The 18,208-nt window shown below is 39.1% G+C and overlaps 1 protein-coding gene across 2 annotated transcripts in view; it reads right to left on the bottom strand.

Annotated features, from left to right (window-relative positions):
• The window catches only part of LOC104603220 (putative clathrin assembly protein At2g01600), a 28,632-nt gene extending 10,688 nt beyond the window's left edge, over positions 1 to 17,944 (bottom strand). For both annotated transcript variants that reach the window (XM_088900275.1, XM_010267232.3), the window contains exons 1-7: positions 17,648 to 17,944; positions 17,411 to 17,480; positions 17,229 to 17,326; positions 11,768 to 11,906; positions 11,495 to 11,622; positions 3,026 to 3,118; positions 2,859 to 2,909 (exon numbers count right to left, since the gene is read on the bottom strand). In XM_088900275.1, the coding sequence (XP_088756401.1) occupies positions 2,859 to 2,909; positions 3,026 to 3,118; positions 11,495 to 11,622; positions 11,768 to 11,906; positions 17,229 to 17,326; positions 17,411 to 17,480; positions 17,648 to 17,737 (669 nt within the window). In that variant the 5' untranslated portion in view covers positions 17,738 to 17,944. The remainder of the gene's footprint in view (positions 1 to 2,858; positions 2,910 to 3,025; positions 3,119 to 11,494; positions 11,623 to 11,767; positions 11,907 to 17,228; positions 17,327 to 17,410; positions 17,481 to 17,647) is intronic.
• Between the last annotated feature and the right edge of the window lie 264 nt (positions 17,945 to 18,208).

Raw genomic sequence — 18,208 nt, 5'->3', positions numbered from 1 at the left:
AAAGGCACACGCCTTAGCTAAGGCACAAGGCGCATCAGGCGTATGCCTAGGCGCACCAGGCGTGCACCTTTTGAAAGGGCTGTGCCTAGGACCTTGGCGAGGCGCATACCCTGAAATGCGCCTCGCCTGTGTGCCTTTTAAATCACTGATGTGAGTGCTTTTTTTTGGGGTAATGGGCTACATAACTGGAGGTAGCTCTTTGGCAAACCCCTAGACCCCCCACAATCCGGGTGAAGGCAGGACTCATTCCCAGTTCATTGCTATAACCAGCTAGAGAATTTACCAACAGGCTAGCTATCACATTCCATGTAGTGCAAATAGGCTGAGTGTAAATTCTGGTATTTTTGCTTCAGATTTGGCCTTGTCTTGTTTGTTTGTGAAAAAATAAAATAGGAAATAAAACGGTATGGTCCCACTTTATATGCAAGAGAATGGAGGTAGGAGGGTTATTTGTTTCAGATTGAGGTAGGAAGCAAGATAATGTGATCCCCACTTTATATGAGAGAGAATTGAGGTTGGAGAAAGGAGGTGCAAATTTTGCATCGGCTTTTGAGATGCAATTTTTTTTTTTTGAGAAAATTTAACCAGGATTCATTAAGAGAAAAAGAGGTACATGAGAAGATGTACAAAGCAGGGGAAGAACCCCTACAAGTTACAAAGGAGGAAGCTTGTCGCTATACAAATGCTCTAAGAACACACCACATTTAGCTAAGCCATCTGCTGTATGATTTACACTGCTAGTGAGTGCAAATGAGAGAAAATTACTAATTTTGTATCTAGTAGGACTGCAAATCATAGTTACAAACAAGAAGACGCAAAACTGAGCTGGATGCAATCATGCAAAATTTGTATCTGACTCAAATTTGCACTGCAACCAAGCGCAGCCTAAACATCACTTGCTCCTTTGCATGGAAGTTATATATAAATGTCAAAACGCGAAATATGTTTTTTTGGTAATACATAAAAAATAAAATTTATTAATAAAAAAAGAAGGTACAACTGAGGGCTATGAGAAATCACCCAAAATACAAAACAGTACAGAGACAGGCACTCAGAAAAATAACAGACCAAAGCCAAAAAAAGGACACAGCTTTAAACCAACTCCAGAGAAATCCAAAATCCAACACCAAGATCTTCTTTTGAAACCCCTTCAGAATTTAGCTTCCTCAATAGAATATAGTCAGTCCTTCCATCAAGACCATACCTTCTTACAAACTCCCAAGAATTTCTCATAGCCCCGGTGATCCCGTTGTCCCCCCTTCCCCCTTTCCTTTCACTCAACTTCAAATAAGCAATAAAATCACCCCCCCACATCCAAGGAAAAGCCCTACCACTGAGAGCTCCCTCCAGATCCTCCCACAACTCCACCTTACCGCCCTCCCCTGAAGGCCCATGCACATTTGACACCAAAATCCTGCAAAGCAACACCAGATGATCCAGCACCACTGGCCCTTTTTCCTTTTTCTCTTTCTTTTTTTCTTTTTTTTTATTTTTGTTTTCTTTTTTTTCTAAGAAACAGGTTCTTTGTGGGTAATTTGTAATTCTCCTCCAATTCCTGGAACATTTTCCTTGTGAACAGACCTAGGGCTTTACTTACTTCCACTGTCGTATCTGCAACCTTAGTTAAGTCAACAGTTTTATCAATCTGATGAGTTTCATCTAAACAAGCTTCCTCCTCACCTGCCTCACTAATACTTCCATCCTCATCTGATGAAGGAACTTCATCCTGATTATTTTCAATCTCAAACTCTGTCAGCGGTCTTGTCCTGTGTGCTCTCTTCCTATTATACACTTTGGGCCACAAGCTGACCTGGCCTTTACCTTTGTTTCTTCCCCCTTCTTCTAACTCCTCCAAAAGAATGGCCATAACCAAGCTAGAGTGAATGTAAAACATATCCATGCACCCATACCCGGTTGGTGCACCCATCTCAAACAAGTCCCCAGTTCCATGACCCAGCCAACGACACAATGCCCACCCACCACAGAACATGCACATAACCTAAACTATTTATAGGATCAAGTACCAATTTATACAATTCCTGCCTATACTACTTCTGTCCAATGAACAGCTAATTTGTTGGCCGCCACAGAAGACACACATACCCTAAACTATTTTTATAGGATCAAGTACCGATTTATAAAATTCCTGCCTATACTACTACTTCTGTTCAATGAACAGATAATTCTTTGGCCGGTTTCTGGACCAAGCAGAATGAAGTGTTCCCACCAGCTGCCAAAGATCTAAGTTCTCTCATAAATATAGAGTGTCACACATATCCCCATCCTTCATCCCTATTACTGCCACAGTTATAATATATTAAATGCCATTTGAAAGAAACAACAGATCAACAAAGGAAGGTTTTAATTCTTCTGTTTAGGAGTGTTTTGCCACAACCAGAAGCAATAACTTGAGAAATTTATGTTGGTCTAACAATTAAAAGTAAGAAGCCCTCCTAATGTCTTTTACTTGTACACCTAAGGCCCCATTCATTTTTTGGAGTCTGGAGGGGGGAGTCGGTCAATGGAATTGTGGTTCCCATTGACCACTTTTCCCATGTTCGTTTTTCACGTTCATGTAGGATCCATGGAAAAATCACTTTCCCTAGGTATCACTTACCCAGGTAAGTTATACCCATAAAACATATTGGGACAATTTTGCCCATTCTAATAATGACTTCTTATGGATAAAAGAGTCATTGTAAAATTTACTTGAGAATCAAAAGAACACAATTAATCTCACTTACCTAGGTAAGTAAACTACCCAGGTAAAATTAGCTTTTTGAAAAACAAACGAAGCCTAAAGCTTAAACTTCCCTTGCAAAATTGAGATTTAAGTATAAAAGATTAAGTGGGCATACCAAAGCAAGGGCATATTGTATCACATAATTGCCAACAGCTGCTCCTTCTGGCTGTGAAGTCAATAAAATCCAACATTAACCTTGTCCTTAACTGAGGGAAAAAGATAAGCAAAAGAAGAAAATACATATTCAATAAACTATTAGATTCAACAAATTTCAGAAGGTACCCGGCATCCAACAAGACGATGCAGCAGCTGTTGCAAAGCTGGCAATTGCTCCAACAGTTCTTCACTGTGCAAATCCCTGGTTCTACTGTAGCCCTGATAATGGAAGGAAACAAACAATAAAGCTAGAGATCAACAATTGATGATGACCCATATGAGATTAGATGGACATAGAAATACCTATTTCATCCAGTTGATATGATATAATATGATTCAAATAGTGATGCTGAACACCGCATCCCTTTTCCCCCATTTCTCCAATCCGCAAGGTCCAGCAAATGTCTCAAGATTCATCTTTTTCTTTTTTTTTTAAGTATTGTACTCATTTAATATGTATCACCATGTACAAGTACAGACAGGTACAGTGAGGTCACTATACAAAAATTGCAGGCAACAATAACAAGCAGGCTTGCACAAAAATATCTCAAATTTTATCTTCTTGGTGAACTTACACGATTCTATCTTACTGGTTTTATTTGAAAAGAAGGTCTCAAGTCGATTATTTTATGACTTATTAACTTATTACCAGAAACTCCCCTTCACTTTTCTAACATTCTATTAAATATACACTGACTTTTCAATACTTCCACAGATCCCTCAGTCAGAAACTTTTGTTTATAACATATAGACTTTCTGTCAAGTCAACATCAGTGACCATAACAGAAGTGGTCCACATGCGCCATATTTATTTTTTAATGACAAAACGAACCCTGGCCAACTGGTCTACTCTATTAACTAAATTTTATATGACAAATACCCCTGCTTTATTTTACTCCCCTATTTCATGTTCATTCATCTCACAACCTGCCAATTTTTCAATTCTCCAACCAGCAGTTCAACTTGACTTAATAATCAACCCATGTTCATAACTTTGGTTCGAAGGATAGAATTTAATAGAGGGGCATCATTGTAATTTTGAAAATGCCATTCATTTTCTAACGAAAATTAGGGGTGCTCACGGTTCAGTTAACTGAACCATGGGCCTATTTCCAAACTGAACCGGTACCACTGGTTTTTTGAAAACTGGGAACCGAAACCAATCAGTTAACCAGTTGATCAAGATCAGTTCGGTTTTTGACCGGTTTGGTTCTTTGATTTTTTGACATTTATAATATAATATAAATACTAGAAACAAATATAATATATTACATTATAAATAATGAATAATATATTATATATTATACATTATAAATATATATATTTATATAATCCATATATATTTATTTATAATATATAGATAATATAATATATATGAAAAATATATATAATATACATGAATATATATATACAGGTCAGTTTGGTTAACCGCCAGTTTTTCATATTCGTTAACTGAAACCAAACTGGTACCTTCGGCTTTTCAAAAATACTGAACCAACTGGTTCAGTTAACTGGAATTTTTTGTTCATTTTCATTGGTTCAGTTTGGTTTTTTGGTCTTCCAGTTTTTTATGAGCACCCCTAATGAAAATGTTTTACAATGGAGGTCTCTTGAGAACTAGAGGTATCAAAAAGTCAAGATAAGTTTGAAATTTGAGGCCATTGTTTAGAAGAATCCCTTTATAAGATATTTAAGATTTACTTTTATCTGGTTTAAGAAATCGGGAGTTATTTAGAGCTCTCATGCAACAAGAATGTTTGAGAATGAACTTTATAATTGTTTAATTGGTCCACAATAAGTGTGGGGAATAATGATATTTGTTTAATGTTTCTACATCAGATTAGAAATGTAAGGGTGTAAGGGTCTTCATTCTTTCTAAAATCAATAATAACAACCAAAAAAATGGAAGGGAAAAAATAACTAGATGACCCAAAAAAACAACAATTAATACAAGTCAACTACCATTCATGAACCTTTGCTTGGAAAAGGAAGGAACCCACACAACTCGAACCTTCCAAACCCCCTGCTGGCAAAGATATCAGCCAAAGAGTTAGTCAACCTTGGCATCCATTTGAATAAGCTGTTTATCCTTGGAAGCAAAGGCATGAACTTCTCTCTCTTTTTTTTTTTTGATCAATAACTGTGGATTGAATTAATATTAAAAATATGAGAAAATTACAGGGCAAGGGGGCTAAACAATCTTAGCTCCCAAGAACAACCATTAAACATCAAAAGAACAAAAATTACAAGACAGCCCAAAAAATAGAATGTCTGTTCACCCCTTGTCTAGCTAGACCATCTGCCAAAGAGTCCGCACTTCTTTTTACCCATTTGTATTGGATTTCCATGTCCTTAGTCAGCCACTTGAATTTCCTCTTTTCATTACTATAATTCCAAAGTCTAAGACTATCCTCTTTCAGGCAGTTTACCACCACTTCAGAATCTCCTTCTATGATCAGCTTGTTAATATGCATATCCTTGATTCTTTGTACCCCTTCAAGAGCTGCAAGAATCTCCCACCCCAACTAGTCCAGAATACATAACTAACAGATTCCCTTGTTCATCTCTTATTACTCCTCCTATTCCGGATGGCCCTGGATTGCCAAAGCTGCTGCCATCAAAGTTCAGTTTAACAAAGTCATGGGGTGGGGGGATAAAACAAACATTTGAGGCCTTCCTCATTGGAACAAGTTCTGCTATCTCCTTCCACTTTCTTTGCAGCTCATCAACTGAAAATTCTGCGAACAGAGCCAAGGTTTTCAGCCAGTGTATAACCTTAATGTGGATGACCTCCAGCATTGCTTCCAAACTTCTCTCCTTATCTGTAAATATTCGTGAATTTATCTCCTCCCAAATAGTCCAACAGACTGCAGCCCTCATACACCTCCACATAAACTTGGCCCTTTTTGTTGGCCGAAACGGCATAAATGTGAATAGGCTTTGCACATTCGAAGGGGGGTCCACCTGCACCCAAACAAAGAAGTACACCACTCCCAAATGATGTTAGTGAACCAATAGGAGATTAGTAAGTGATACCCAAACTCACCATCAGCTTTACAGAGGACACACCAGTGAGGACAAAAACAACTATTGGGTCTTTTTCTTTGAAGTAAATCTATGTGTTAACTCTTTCCAGAAAGGCCTCCCAACAAAAACTCCCAACCTTAGGAGGTATAGGATGACACCACACCTCTTTAACAGGGAAAGACAAGCCAGAAGAAGAAGAATATGTGAGAGCACTAAAGAAAGAGGCACAAGTGAAAGAACCAGAGGGGGTGAGAGGCCAAATTCTACTATCTGCCTTTGTTGGCTCTAGGAACACCCCTTCAAAAATGGATAACAGTGATGAGATACCATCAAGTTCCGTGTCCTTGATATCTCTTCGCAAGCCCAAGTTCCAGTCGACCCCAGAAATAGAATTAGAAGGAACAATGAATGAAGACACTGGTTCATTTTTAAAAGTGGAAAGTGCAAAAAGGCTTGGGAATTGGTCTTTTAGGGTGGATCCCCAATCCAAACATGTTCCCAAAAATTAATGAAAGTTCTTGAGTGCAAGTCATACCTGATCCATGGAGAAAACAAAGGTAGAATAGCTTGAATAGCTTTCCAAGGAGATGCTCTTGTACTCCTTGCCAGAATCCCAGAGTCCCATCCATTTGCTGCAACCCCATGAATACTTCCCACTATCTTCACCCAAAGTTTGTCCTTCTCCAATGAGAACCTCCAAAGCCATTTCCCCAGAAGAGCCAAGTTCCTATTCCTTATGTTCCTGATACCCAAACCTCCCTCCCTCTTACTCCTACAAACCATCTCCCACCCCACCCTATGGTCCTTCTTCTCCTCCCCTGGCTCCTAGAGAAAGTCTCTCATTAGTTTTTCTAATCTACTAGCCACCTTTGTCGGAATCTTGAAGATTGAAAAAAAGTAAACAGGAATGTTAGCTAAAGTAAACCTGATTAGAGTGGTTCTCCCTCCAAGAGACACAATTTTTCTTCCAAGTTGCTAATTTCTTTTCAAACCTCTCCACAACCGGAACCCAAAACTCACCTTTCTGAGGGTTTCACCCAATGGCAAACCGAGGTAATTAAGGGGCCAATTTGCTATTGCACATTCTAAGATGTCTGCAGCCTCAAAGATCTCCCCCTCGCCCATATTTACCCCAACTATACAACTCTTCTCAAAATTCACCTTAAGGTTTGACATTTGCTCAAAAAGTCGTATAGTGAGCTTCAAATTTCTAATCCTTTTAGGGTCCCCTACTTCACAAAAGAGTATGGTGTCATCTGCAAATTGCAAATGTGTGAGTGGCACAAACTCCCTCCCAACTCTCCAACCTCTAATTAAACCCCTGGACTCTGCTCTACAAATTAGTCTCCCTAGAACTTCAGCTACCAAAGTAAATAAAAAGGGAGAGAGGGGGTCTCCTTGCCTAATCCCCCTCAAGGTTGGGAAGAAATTGACCACTATCCCATTTACCAGTATGAAGTAATGGCAGTTCCTGATACAACCCAAGACCCATCTGCACCGATTATCCCCAAAACCAAAATTGGTCATCACCTCCATCAAGAAAGACCAATCCACCAAATCATAAACCTTTTCCAAATCCAGTTTACAAATCACCCCTTTTTTCTTGGACCTCTTAAACTCCTCCAAGCTCTCATTTGCTATCAAAATCTAATCTGTTATTTGTCTCCCCTTCACAAAAGCTCCTTGATTATCTGCTATAATTGTTGGGAGCACTTTCCTTATTCTGATGGACAGCACCTTGGTGATAATCTTATAAAGGTTGTTGACTAGGTTGATCGGCATGAAATCCTTTGGGTGACATGCATTCCTCTTCTTAGGAACCAATGCAATAAAAGTGGAGTTCAGCCCTGGGTTGGTCACCCTCTAGAGTGGAATTCATCAAACACAATCCACAGATCTTCCTTTAATATCTCCCAACAATCTTGATAAAAAGCCATTGTAAAACCATCTGGGTCTGGCACCTTTGATCTATCCATAGAGAACATTGCCTTATCTCTTCCACTTCAAATTTCCTTTCCAACCAATCCCTATCCTCTATCTGCAAAGTTGTCCATTCCATACCCTCAATCCACACCCTATTATTTAAGGGTTTTCTAAAGATAGACCTAAAGTAATTTGCAAAAGCCCCTGCTATTTCTCTTTGGGTGGATAATGTAACCCCTTCAATCTCCAGACTTGATACAAAATTCCTTCTTCTTCTTCCACTTGCCACCGCATGAAAAAATTTGGTATTCCTATCCCCCTCCTTCAGCCATTACACCTTGATTTTTGTCTCCAACTTATCTCCTCCTGAAGAAGATAATCCTCTAACTGTTTATGCAATCTCCATCTTAGCTCCTTATCTTCTTCTGTAAGACAACCCCTTTCTTCCCTACCATCCAGGTCCTCAATTTGCGCAATCACTATTTGCTTTCTTTCCTCTAATCTCCCAAACTCTAACAGATTCCACTCCTTGATTTTGCCTTTCAAATAACGGAGCTTCTTATGAAACCTCATTCCACTCCATTTCATTGTTGGATTGCTTTCTAGCCACCACTCTTTGACTTTCTTTAGGAACCCTGGGTGTCCTAGCCACATGTTTTCAAACCTAAAGAGAGCAGGACCAACACTTCTCACTTCCTCCCTATAGATTACAATAGGCCAATGGTCAGAAGTCACCCTTGGATATGCTCTAGAGTTTAAATTCCCCCAATGTTCTTCCCAGTCATTTGAGAATAGAAATCTATCCAGCTTAGAGCAAATCGGGTTCACTTGGAAATTGAACCAAGTAAAACAACTGTGTGATAGTGGGATCTCTTTAAGCTCGTAAACATCCACAAAATGATTGAATTTCCTCATACTCAAGGTCGATCTCCGCCTCGGACTATTTGTCTCTTCCAGGAATCTTATAACATTAAAGTCACCTCCAAGACACCAAGGCCCTTCCCATAGTCCCCTTATATCGGCCAGTTCTTCCCACAACTTCCTTCTCTCTCTGTAATCATTTGGACCATATACATTGGTAAGAACCCATTCAAACCCATCCTCCACTTGTTTAAACTTCAAGGAAATAGAAAATTGGCCTATTAACTCTTCCTAACCTATGAGTACTTCATTCTTCCACATTGTGACAACACCCCCCACAAACCCCCAAGAATGCAGAGCCGCCCAATTAATCCCCCTGCCTCTCCAAACACTCCTTGCCCACCTAATGTCAAAATCTGCTCTCTTGGTCTCTTGCAAAAGTAACACATCTGGGTCTGTTTTCTTGACAGCCTCTTTTATTACTGCTCTCTTCCTAGCACTTCCCAAACCTCTGATATTCCAGCTTAAGATCCCCATCTAACTATCTTCTTTCCCCTTAGACCCTCCTGCCCTCAGTTATTCCTCTTCCTTCTTTCTCCTTGGACCTTCAAACCTCTATCTCCTCCCACCTCCTTTAGCAGCCTTTCAGCCTCATTCAATCTTCTCCTTTTAGATTTTGCTTCTTCTTTCTTTGTTTTCAAAAATACTTTGAGAGCATTTGGATCTTTCAATTTGCACCCCAATTTCTGTACAAAACCCGCCACAGAAACCTTACTAATTACATCTCTTACACTTGACTTTCTACTTCCCTCCCCTGTTTTTGTCTCCCCCCTTCTATCTCCTTCCTCCTCAGAACCCTCTACTCTAACTCCCTCTGACCCTTCCTTTTGACTGTTTTCCACCACTGCTTCATTTAGCAGACACTCTAGAATTTCCAGGATTCTTTTCATTTTTTCTGTTTCTCCTTCATTCCCTACTTCTCTCTCCTGACCCTCCCTGCCGCTTCTATTTTCTCTCACCCCATCCCCTCCTTCAAAGGCATGAACTTCTCTGAAGTGATGGTTCATTGAGCAGGGGCTAGTAGTACCACCAAGCATATAGCCAATAACAGATGGGCCTTTCCCTCAATCTCCACTCTAAAAACCTAGTAAGATAAAGGTCTAAGGCATTTAAGCATAGAGAGAATATCTACACAAAAAGAGTCTTCATGCCCAAACTGCCCCAGTACTCAATCCCAAAATTCAAACAATGCAATTTAGCCCAAAACATCTGCTGCCTATTTGCCCCTTGTTTAGTTAGAGCATCTTTCATGCCATTTTCAGTTCTCACCCACTAATTCAATTTCTCGGATATTGTGCCTGTATATCCAAGGACTTTGACTGTGAAACTTTGTGCAAGAAATAACCACCCGGGAGTCCCCTTCCACCTCCAACAGCTGGAATCCAAACTGCTTTGCAAATTTCAGTTCTTGAAGCAAAGTCAGCAGTTCTGCTGTCAATGAGTCTCCTTGCTCTACAGGGCTTGAAAATAGTGCTAGTACCTTCTCAATCTCAAAGGACATCCCCTAAACCAGTCCTTCCTTTACTTCCCAAAAAGCTTCCATCAAAGTATAATTTCACAGCATTGGTTGTTGGTGGTCTCCACTCCATTATCACTCTCTCCTTCTCTTGAGTCGAATGTGACACTTCCTTCCATGATCTCAAAATATCATGATACCTTTATCCCTTTAATCCCTATAAACTCCTCCAACACAAGATGTACCTGGTTACCCAGTGGGTCATCCATCAAAATTGAGCTAAGGATCTCCTGGAGAATATACAAACTCTGCAGATATTTTTCCTGTCAAGTAGTTTATCAACTTATATAAAATATGCACTATGAAGGTCAGGTTATTGCTGTGTTCTCAGGTCCAGTTGGAGTAGGGGACTTTTTTTTTGCAGAGTTCCAAGCTGTCCTGCAAGGAGTAAAGCTTGCTAAAGATTTAAATTATGATAGATTGTTAATTGAAGGTGACTCTAAACTGGTAATGGGTGGTTGAAGGAACCTGAAACTGTAATTTCGAAATACAAAGAATACATGAAAAGATTTAAGTGGCTGGTCAGAGATATGACAATTTCAGTCCAATGGGAAAGGAGGTCAGCTAACGGGATGGCTGATTTCTTTGCAAAACAGGGGGATGCAGAAGTCTGAATTATTCTGGGCTCAGTTGTAATCTGGTTATATGGCTGGGGCTGCATCTCACGCCTCCACTGGTTGTACTCTGTAATCTTGGGATACTTAACTATGCTCTAATAAAGTTTATATCATTTATCAAAAAAAAATATATATATATATATGCACTGATTTGCTGGGATACACTTGAAGAATAATATTAACATGATCAGATATAAAATTGTCAACATATAAAGGCTAGTTCAATAGCTTCTGCCCATGGATTGCCCAAGTCTTATAGCCTGCAATAGCTTTATGTATTCAAGTAACTAAGACAAGAAAATTTGTTTGGACATTTTAGAACTTCTTCCCAATGTCAAATTGATTTGACGATCATGCCCAAATACCAAAAGCAGAGATATGAAGATAAAATAGAGCAAATCGATTCAAAAATTATAAAGAAATAAGACTGGAACTATCTGATTCACAAGAACTTCCTGTCAAGCAATTTTAAGATTCTAGTTTGTCTTATTTTCTTCTTGTCTGTTTTAAAAAGTTTCTTCCCCCATTTTCTATTAAAATTTCCTATAAAAGGATGGTAGTTAAAGCTGATGATATCACATTAAGACATACCTTGTCTTCTCCTTGGGCAGGTCTTGGGAGACGCTCAGCCTCAATATCGTATTTCAAAATCCTAAAGCATTCTAATCTTTCTTCCAAAAACAGTGCATATGTACGAACCCATGCAGAGCAATCCCAAGCTGAAACAAACAACCATTTGAAAGTAAGAACTGCATTTCCTCATGTTCAACACAGCTTATATAGGATATGTTTGTGCACAAAAAGAGAAGCTTTTATAGAACAATATATTTCCAATAAAAAAATCCAGGATGTGAAGAAATTAACCAATGGGGCTTGAATCATCTTTGAAGTTAGATAGCTGGAGAATGTGCCCCCTCTGTGAGTAGTTCAGGAGCTCTTCCCGGAAAGTAGGATCACCCTCCCTCAAGGTTCTATGGATAACTATCAACGTTTTCAATGCCACCTGTGTAGTACAAACCAAGTCCAAATTATGTCATAATAAACAGTCATGTGACAAGGACAAGCAAAGAAAAAGCCAAAGAAAAAAAAACAATGTTAAATTATATCTTTTTTTAATCTTTGATCGTCAATATAAGCAGAGGATCTTATTAATTATTAGTGTTAGAAACAGTACATTGAGTGATAAGGACCCCCTTGCTTTACTGCAAGTGGGAGAAGAGAGCCTACAACACCACAGTTGAACTACTGACAAGCAATCAACAAGTAAAAGGGATTTCATTAACAAGGAAATAAAATAGTAAGGTACAATTGCTTCTGCTGTTCAAGATTACAACAGCAAGATCTTGAACAGCAGAAGCAAACAGCAGAAAACTGCTGAACAGTCCCAAGAACACTATCAAATCTTCAGATTGGGAAATACTAAGTTGAATGCTTCAAATAGTGTCCCTTCCCAAGGGGATCAAAAGTTCACAACTTCATTAATGCAAGGGATATTTCTTGCATGTGGCAGAGAGCACAATAACATAGGTTAGAATCTGAGAGCAGCCACTTTGTGTAAAAAAATAATACCAAATGTTTTCTGTATCCAGTATACCACTCCCAAGACCCTGGATAGCTTGGGCCATCATTGGGTAATGGTCCTTGTCATTAGATTTGGTCCCTGTTTGGGAGTGCTTCTTTTAAACACTTTATTGGGAAAAGCGCTTAAAAGATTCCAAAAGCACCTGAAAAAGAATTTATGGGCATTTGGTAAAAAAAAGCTTCAATAAGTGCTTTTTCAAGAGAATAATCCCATTTTGAAGAAGCCCAAGTTTTGGGCTTTTTAATAAGCACTTTTTAAAAAACTGATTCTTGTGTTTCTGGCCCGTCTTGGCCTGCCACCTAATTATCAAAATACCTATACTACCCCCCCCCAGTTTGAAAGAAGCACTTTTTCACCAAACATCATAAGCTGCTCATTTAATAAGCACTCCCAAACATTGCCATGATGAGGAGTCTGACTGTCAGAGGCAGTTTGTTATAGTTGTGCAGTTGGGAGTTTTACCCTGTCTGTCAGATGCAGTTTGTTAGCTGGGACCAAAAGCATGAAGATTGTCCTTAAACCCTCTCCTTTTTGTGAACATTATTAAATTTCTTACCTAGACTAGCTCCACATAGACCATTTTCCAATCTAGAAAAAAAAAAATAACTCTGCTAACATGAACCAATTGATGACTCCAAGCCACATAGACCATTTACCTTTATACCACAGCCTCACCAATGCAACTTAATTTTGTTCCAACCAACTTTAATGGCTCCAAGCCACACCTGAGCTCTTGCAACTCCTCTTCTTCCCTATTCAAATCTTCTATAAGAATCACACCTTCATTTCTGCCTACTAAGGCAACACTATGAGAATCAACTACCTCTTTTACCCCTTGTTGTTGCTTGTTCAAATTGCCATGTCAACTTATCTGTGCCTCTATTTTCTTCCCCTGTATGTGTACTAAGCTGCTTTGTTGAAGCCATCTCCCTTAATATCATTCTCAATTTGAGATACCATCCTCTGCACCAATACAAAATCTTTTATCATTTATCATCAAAACAAAGAATACATTGAGAAGCTTACCTATCCTCCTACTGTTTAGTTATTTGCTTTCCCCATGTTTATCATCAACGACAAATCAGGCATAATCTCATCACTGATCAAAGCATTATTCGGCTCTTCCACTCTGCTTGGTCCCAATACCCTCATTGAGTGGTTTTCCTTCTTGCATAGCCTGTTATGTCTACTATCCCTTGGTTTAATTAGCTTGTCTTCTTTCCTTGCTTTCTCCTCTGCTTGATTTTTCCATGTTTTTACATATTTAATCACCAACCATATCCACTAGTCTGAACCATCTTGAACTTCCTCTCCTCTCCTCCCTTGAAATTTTGGTTTTAACCAAAAAACCTTCCCCAAGGAAGCCTTTGTTATTCCCAGTACATCTTTCATTTGAACTTCTACAACAACCTCTGTATATTCTATGATATTACATCCCCCCACCCGGTTGCCATCTCATGTTGACCCATAACGTGCAATCTTCAATCTTTCTGCCTCAATTTACTCCCTGGTATCACAGTTTCCATCTACTACACCATTCATTATTGCATCTTCTCCTTTGGCCAAAATTACTAAAGGAATTTGAAATTTCTCTCTTCCCAGTCATATCTTCATTTTTTTTTATAATTGTGCAGTCATATCTTCATTAAGACCCAACACATGGCTGTTAATGAACACTTCAAATCCCACCTTACCTCTTCCTGAATTCCCAACTCAAATTCCTCTAGAAACCTCCCTTCAAAACTACCTTTGGTCTTCATCCCACTCTAGTAAGCCTCCATCTGCTCAAAATTTTTAACTGAAGAGTCTTCTCCTTCAATTACTATCCTTAACTCGTACTCCTTAGTCCCTACCTACGAATCCTAACTTCAACACCGACAGTATCAATGAAACATTTTCCATTTCAATTTCCTAAGTATAATGGGTTATTCCATTTTCCACTTCTCGCATTCCCACTTCATTACATCTTCTTCTTCTGAATAAGGATTCACAAATCGCCTCACTCACTTCCAGAAACTGCAATCTTTGTCTAATATTGCAAATATCTAAACTAAAACTTTGTCCTCCTTACCAGACTCATTCCAAACCCCATATTTTGTGGTTCCTTGTCAACTTCACTATCTCTATCAACCCCAGTACTGCCGCAACTGATTGAACTTTCACCTTGTCTTTTGTAATTATTTATATACTCCAGTGTTTTAAAAGGCGTGGGAGGCATACGCCTGGAGGCGCAGCGCTCCCAAAACGCCCTGAGGTGTATGCCAAAGGCGCTGACACCTCTGAGGCGTATGCCTCAGGTGTTTCATGAGGCGTGCTAGAGGCGTATTCCTCTTGCGCCTCATGCACATCTGATATGAAAATACAGAAAAAAAGAAAAAAAAAAAGGAAAGGAAAAGAAAAGAAAGGGAAAGGAAAGGAAAGGAAAGAGAAGAAAAAAAAGAGAAAATGAAAGAAAAGAAAAGGGAAGGAAAGGGAAGAAAAGATAAGGGGAAAGAAAATGGTTGGCCCCCCAGACCCCCCCTTGAACTACTGTTATGCATCTTTATTCTTCTTAATATAAAAGATTTTTATTAAAAATAAAGAAAAAATGAGATCCCCCCTTCCTCTTCATCCTCCTCTTAAGGAGGCTTACGCCTCTTGCGTTCTAAATTACGCCTCACGCCTCTAGGTAGTGGAACGCCTCCGCGTTTTAAAACATTGATATACTCTTGGTCATGCCCTCTATCCTTCCCCCATTTCCAGCCATACCTACATCATGCATCCAATTGATGATATCTTCCCCATGAATCCCTCATACTTCAGTGTTTGTCTTCTAACTAACCCCATACTTCACCAGTCCTAATAACAGGACCATAAGATTTCCTTTGAACCCTTAAAAATGCTTCGAGGAGGCCCCTTCTGTTACAAGAGGAGTATGGGAACTCATGGTTGGAAAAAATCCTTATGGTTTTGATACCCAATAGGAATAATATGAATGAAAGTCCAGGTTAGTTGGTGAGCCTAGTTGAACAGAATACCTAGCTTGGTTTGGAGAGCACCTGTTGGGTTAAAGATTTGTTTGTTGCTAAATGTTACAGGCTAGGTGTTGAACTATGACCCTACTTGTTCAGACAGGTGTTGACCCCAAAGTGTTCCCAGACTGCATGAGTACATCTGTAAGTAACTTAGTGCAACATGGCAAAATTCATTGAGAGGAATCAGCAAAGAAAAGAAAAGATGGTCAATATCTTAATGTGTATTTGAGTGATTGTCCTTGGGCTTAGGAGTGTCCACATGAGTTCGTTGAGGTGTCTACACAAGCCTGTGGGCCTCTTTTATTTTCTATCAAGAGTTTGGATTGCTCCACCTAAGTAGAATGAAAAGGAAGAATAGGAAATTCAAAGGGGAGAGTGAAGAAACAAGCGATAAAAATACAGGAGTGCTAGTAGCATGATTCAAAACTAATGTGCACTAGATCAAGCGGCAGCTTTTCTTGCTTCATTATGCCACCTTCAACATAGCATTTTTTCCAGTTCCTAAGTAGAATGAAAAGGAGGAATTGGAAATTCAAAGGGGGGAGCGAAGAAACAAGCAATACAAATACAGGAGCGCTAGTAGCATGATTCAAAACTACTGTGCACAATTGATCGAGCATCCCCGTTGCTTGCTTCATTATGTCCACCTTCAACATAGAGCATTTTTTCCCATTCCTTTTTGGTGGGGTGTCAATAGAGGACTTCAGGAAATACAAAGCTTTAGGTTTACATATACAAGTTCTCCTAGGATGATTTGATTTTTCACTGTGTAATCAGCTCATTATGATAGAAAAGTTTCTACATAATCAAAAGTAACAGAAAGGTCACTGTGAAAACTTGCAGGGAACTAATGACACTATTCTTTATTCTTAAATTTGATGGTGGATTTAGTACAAGAAAAACATGGTGCTTTGAAAACTTTTTTATATCCTGATAACGTGCTATTAACTCCATAAAGATGGAAATCAGAGTCACCTCCAGATAAAATTAGGAACCATGATCAATGCATATTGGGTCCTATGTCACTCACTTAAAAGAACTCAGTAAATGCAATAAGATGTTGAACTTAAGAATACCTATATCTTTGAAATCTTGCATTTTTCAGCTTTGACAATCAACAATGATATGAAACGAATAACTTGAAGGAAGTTCTGAGCTTTAAACTCCTGATTTCAGATACCTTTCTTCAAAATTTCAAATACAAAAATAAAATGATAGAGGTTTTATAGATAATTTCACAAACTGTGCCTCCACAAAGGAAACTCCAAAGAGAAAGGGCCTCAAAAGTGCAATACAAGGCAGATAGTTCTTAAGAAACAGAAGCAGAAGCATCATATGAAAAGTATGGGGGAACAAAAAGGAAAAAAAAAAGTATCATATACAAAACAGATTTTATTTTCTTTACAAGGACCAAGATAAGGATTTAACTTGACGGGAACCACTAATAAGGTTTCATATTATCAATCTGTGATAACCCAAAGAAAAATCTTGACAGTCCCCTTCCCGATTCCAACTTAATCAAGTAATAATCGTTTTAAAAGCATATTCCTTCCTTCACAATCCCGATCACTTTCAAAACCTCACAACTAAAATTTCACACAAATTTCAAGCAATAAGAGCATTAGCAATCAATTCCATTAAGATCTAGAACTAAATCCAAAGCCAAAATGAACAAACAAAAACAACAAATGGGACATCTAGATGAATTTGAAGCACAATGGAAGCATACCGTCCAGTTGTGGGTCTTTGCCAACCGCCTTGCAAGGGCACGTATGCAGTACGCAACATCTGCCCTAGGCCGCATCACTGATGTGACCGCCAAGATTTCTGAAAAAGAAAAACCATTTCTTCACAAAATCAAACCAACACTTCCAGAAAACAAAACCAAATTAGACTTGCAGAGCCACTCACTCCTGAGATGTCTCTCCTTCGGCGGGCATTCGACGTGATTCGTGGCTTTGACGATCGCAACATCGACATCCTTCCATTACAAACACCAATTAAGTCCAACCCAAAGATCAAACCCACAAGAAAAATACACAGATCACTCATTGCCAGTCTTCACAGAAGGAGAGATAAAGAAACAACATCAAAAATTTAAACTTTTCTTAGAAAACAAAATAGAAGAGGAGGGAATTGAAACAAAACCTTATATTCACTATTAACTTTAGCGAGGCCCACTTTGGTGGAGTCTTTGATAGCGCCGTAAGCCTTTCTCCATGTCTGAAGCGTGGCCATGTGTCAATACCCCCGTCGGCTTCTCTCCGACGACGGCTCTCTTCTTCTCCCCCCCCCCTCTCCCCTTCTCCGTTACCGCTGCAATCTCTCTCTTTCTCCTCTCTCTCTCTCCCTCTCGCCGTCCTTCTTCCTTCCTCTTACGTGGAGGGTGTCCTTTTTCTCTATTCCGGTCTTTTCAGTACAGCGAGCACGGTTGGAATTTTAATCAACCAGACCAAGGCACCCCCCAACTTAGATCTCTCTCTCTCTCTTCCGGCCTTGTTGGCTTTTGGCGGGCCCAATTGTTATGCGTCATCATTTATTTGATTTTTTTCCAAAATTAAATAATATTCCTCTGACAAGCCAGTAATTGTGATCTATAGATTGGAATATTTTCTCTCATAGACCATATCTAGAGTATAGAATACTGCAAATACATACTAGCTGGCCGTTGATCAGAAGTCAGAACTTGTTTAAATTGCTTGAAAGCAA

Source organism: Nelumbo nucifera, chromosome 3 (assembly GCF_055504915.1).
Source record: "Nelumbo nucifera cultivar China Antique chromosome 3, China Antique-T2T, whole genome shotgun sequence".
In the NCBI taxonomy this organism is placed as follows: domain Eukaryota; kingdom Viridiplantae; phylum Streptophyta; class Magnoliopsida; order Proteales; family Nelumbonaceae; genus Nelumbo; species Nelumbo nucifera.
Note: the sequence above shows the minus strand (reverse complement) of the source record. Positions and strands in the feature narration are given on the sequence as shown.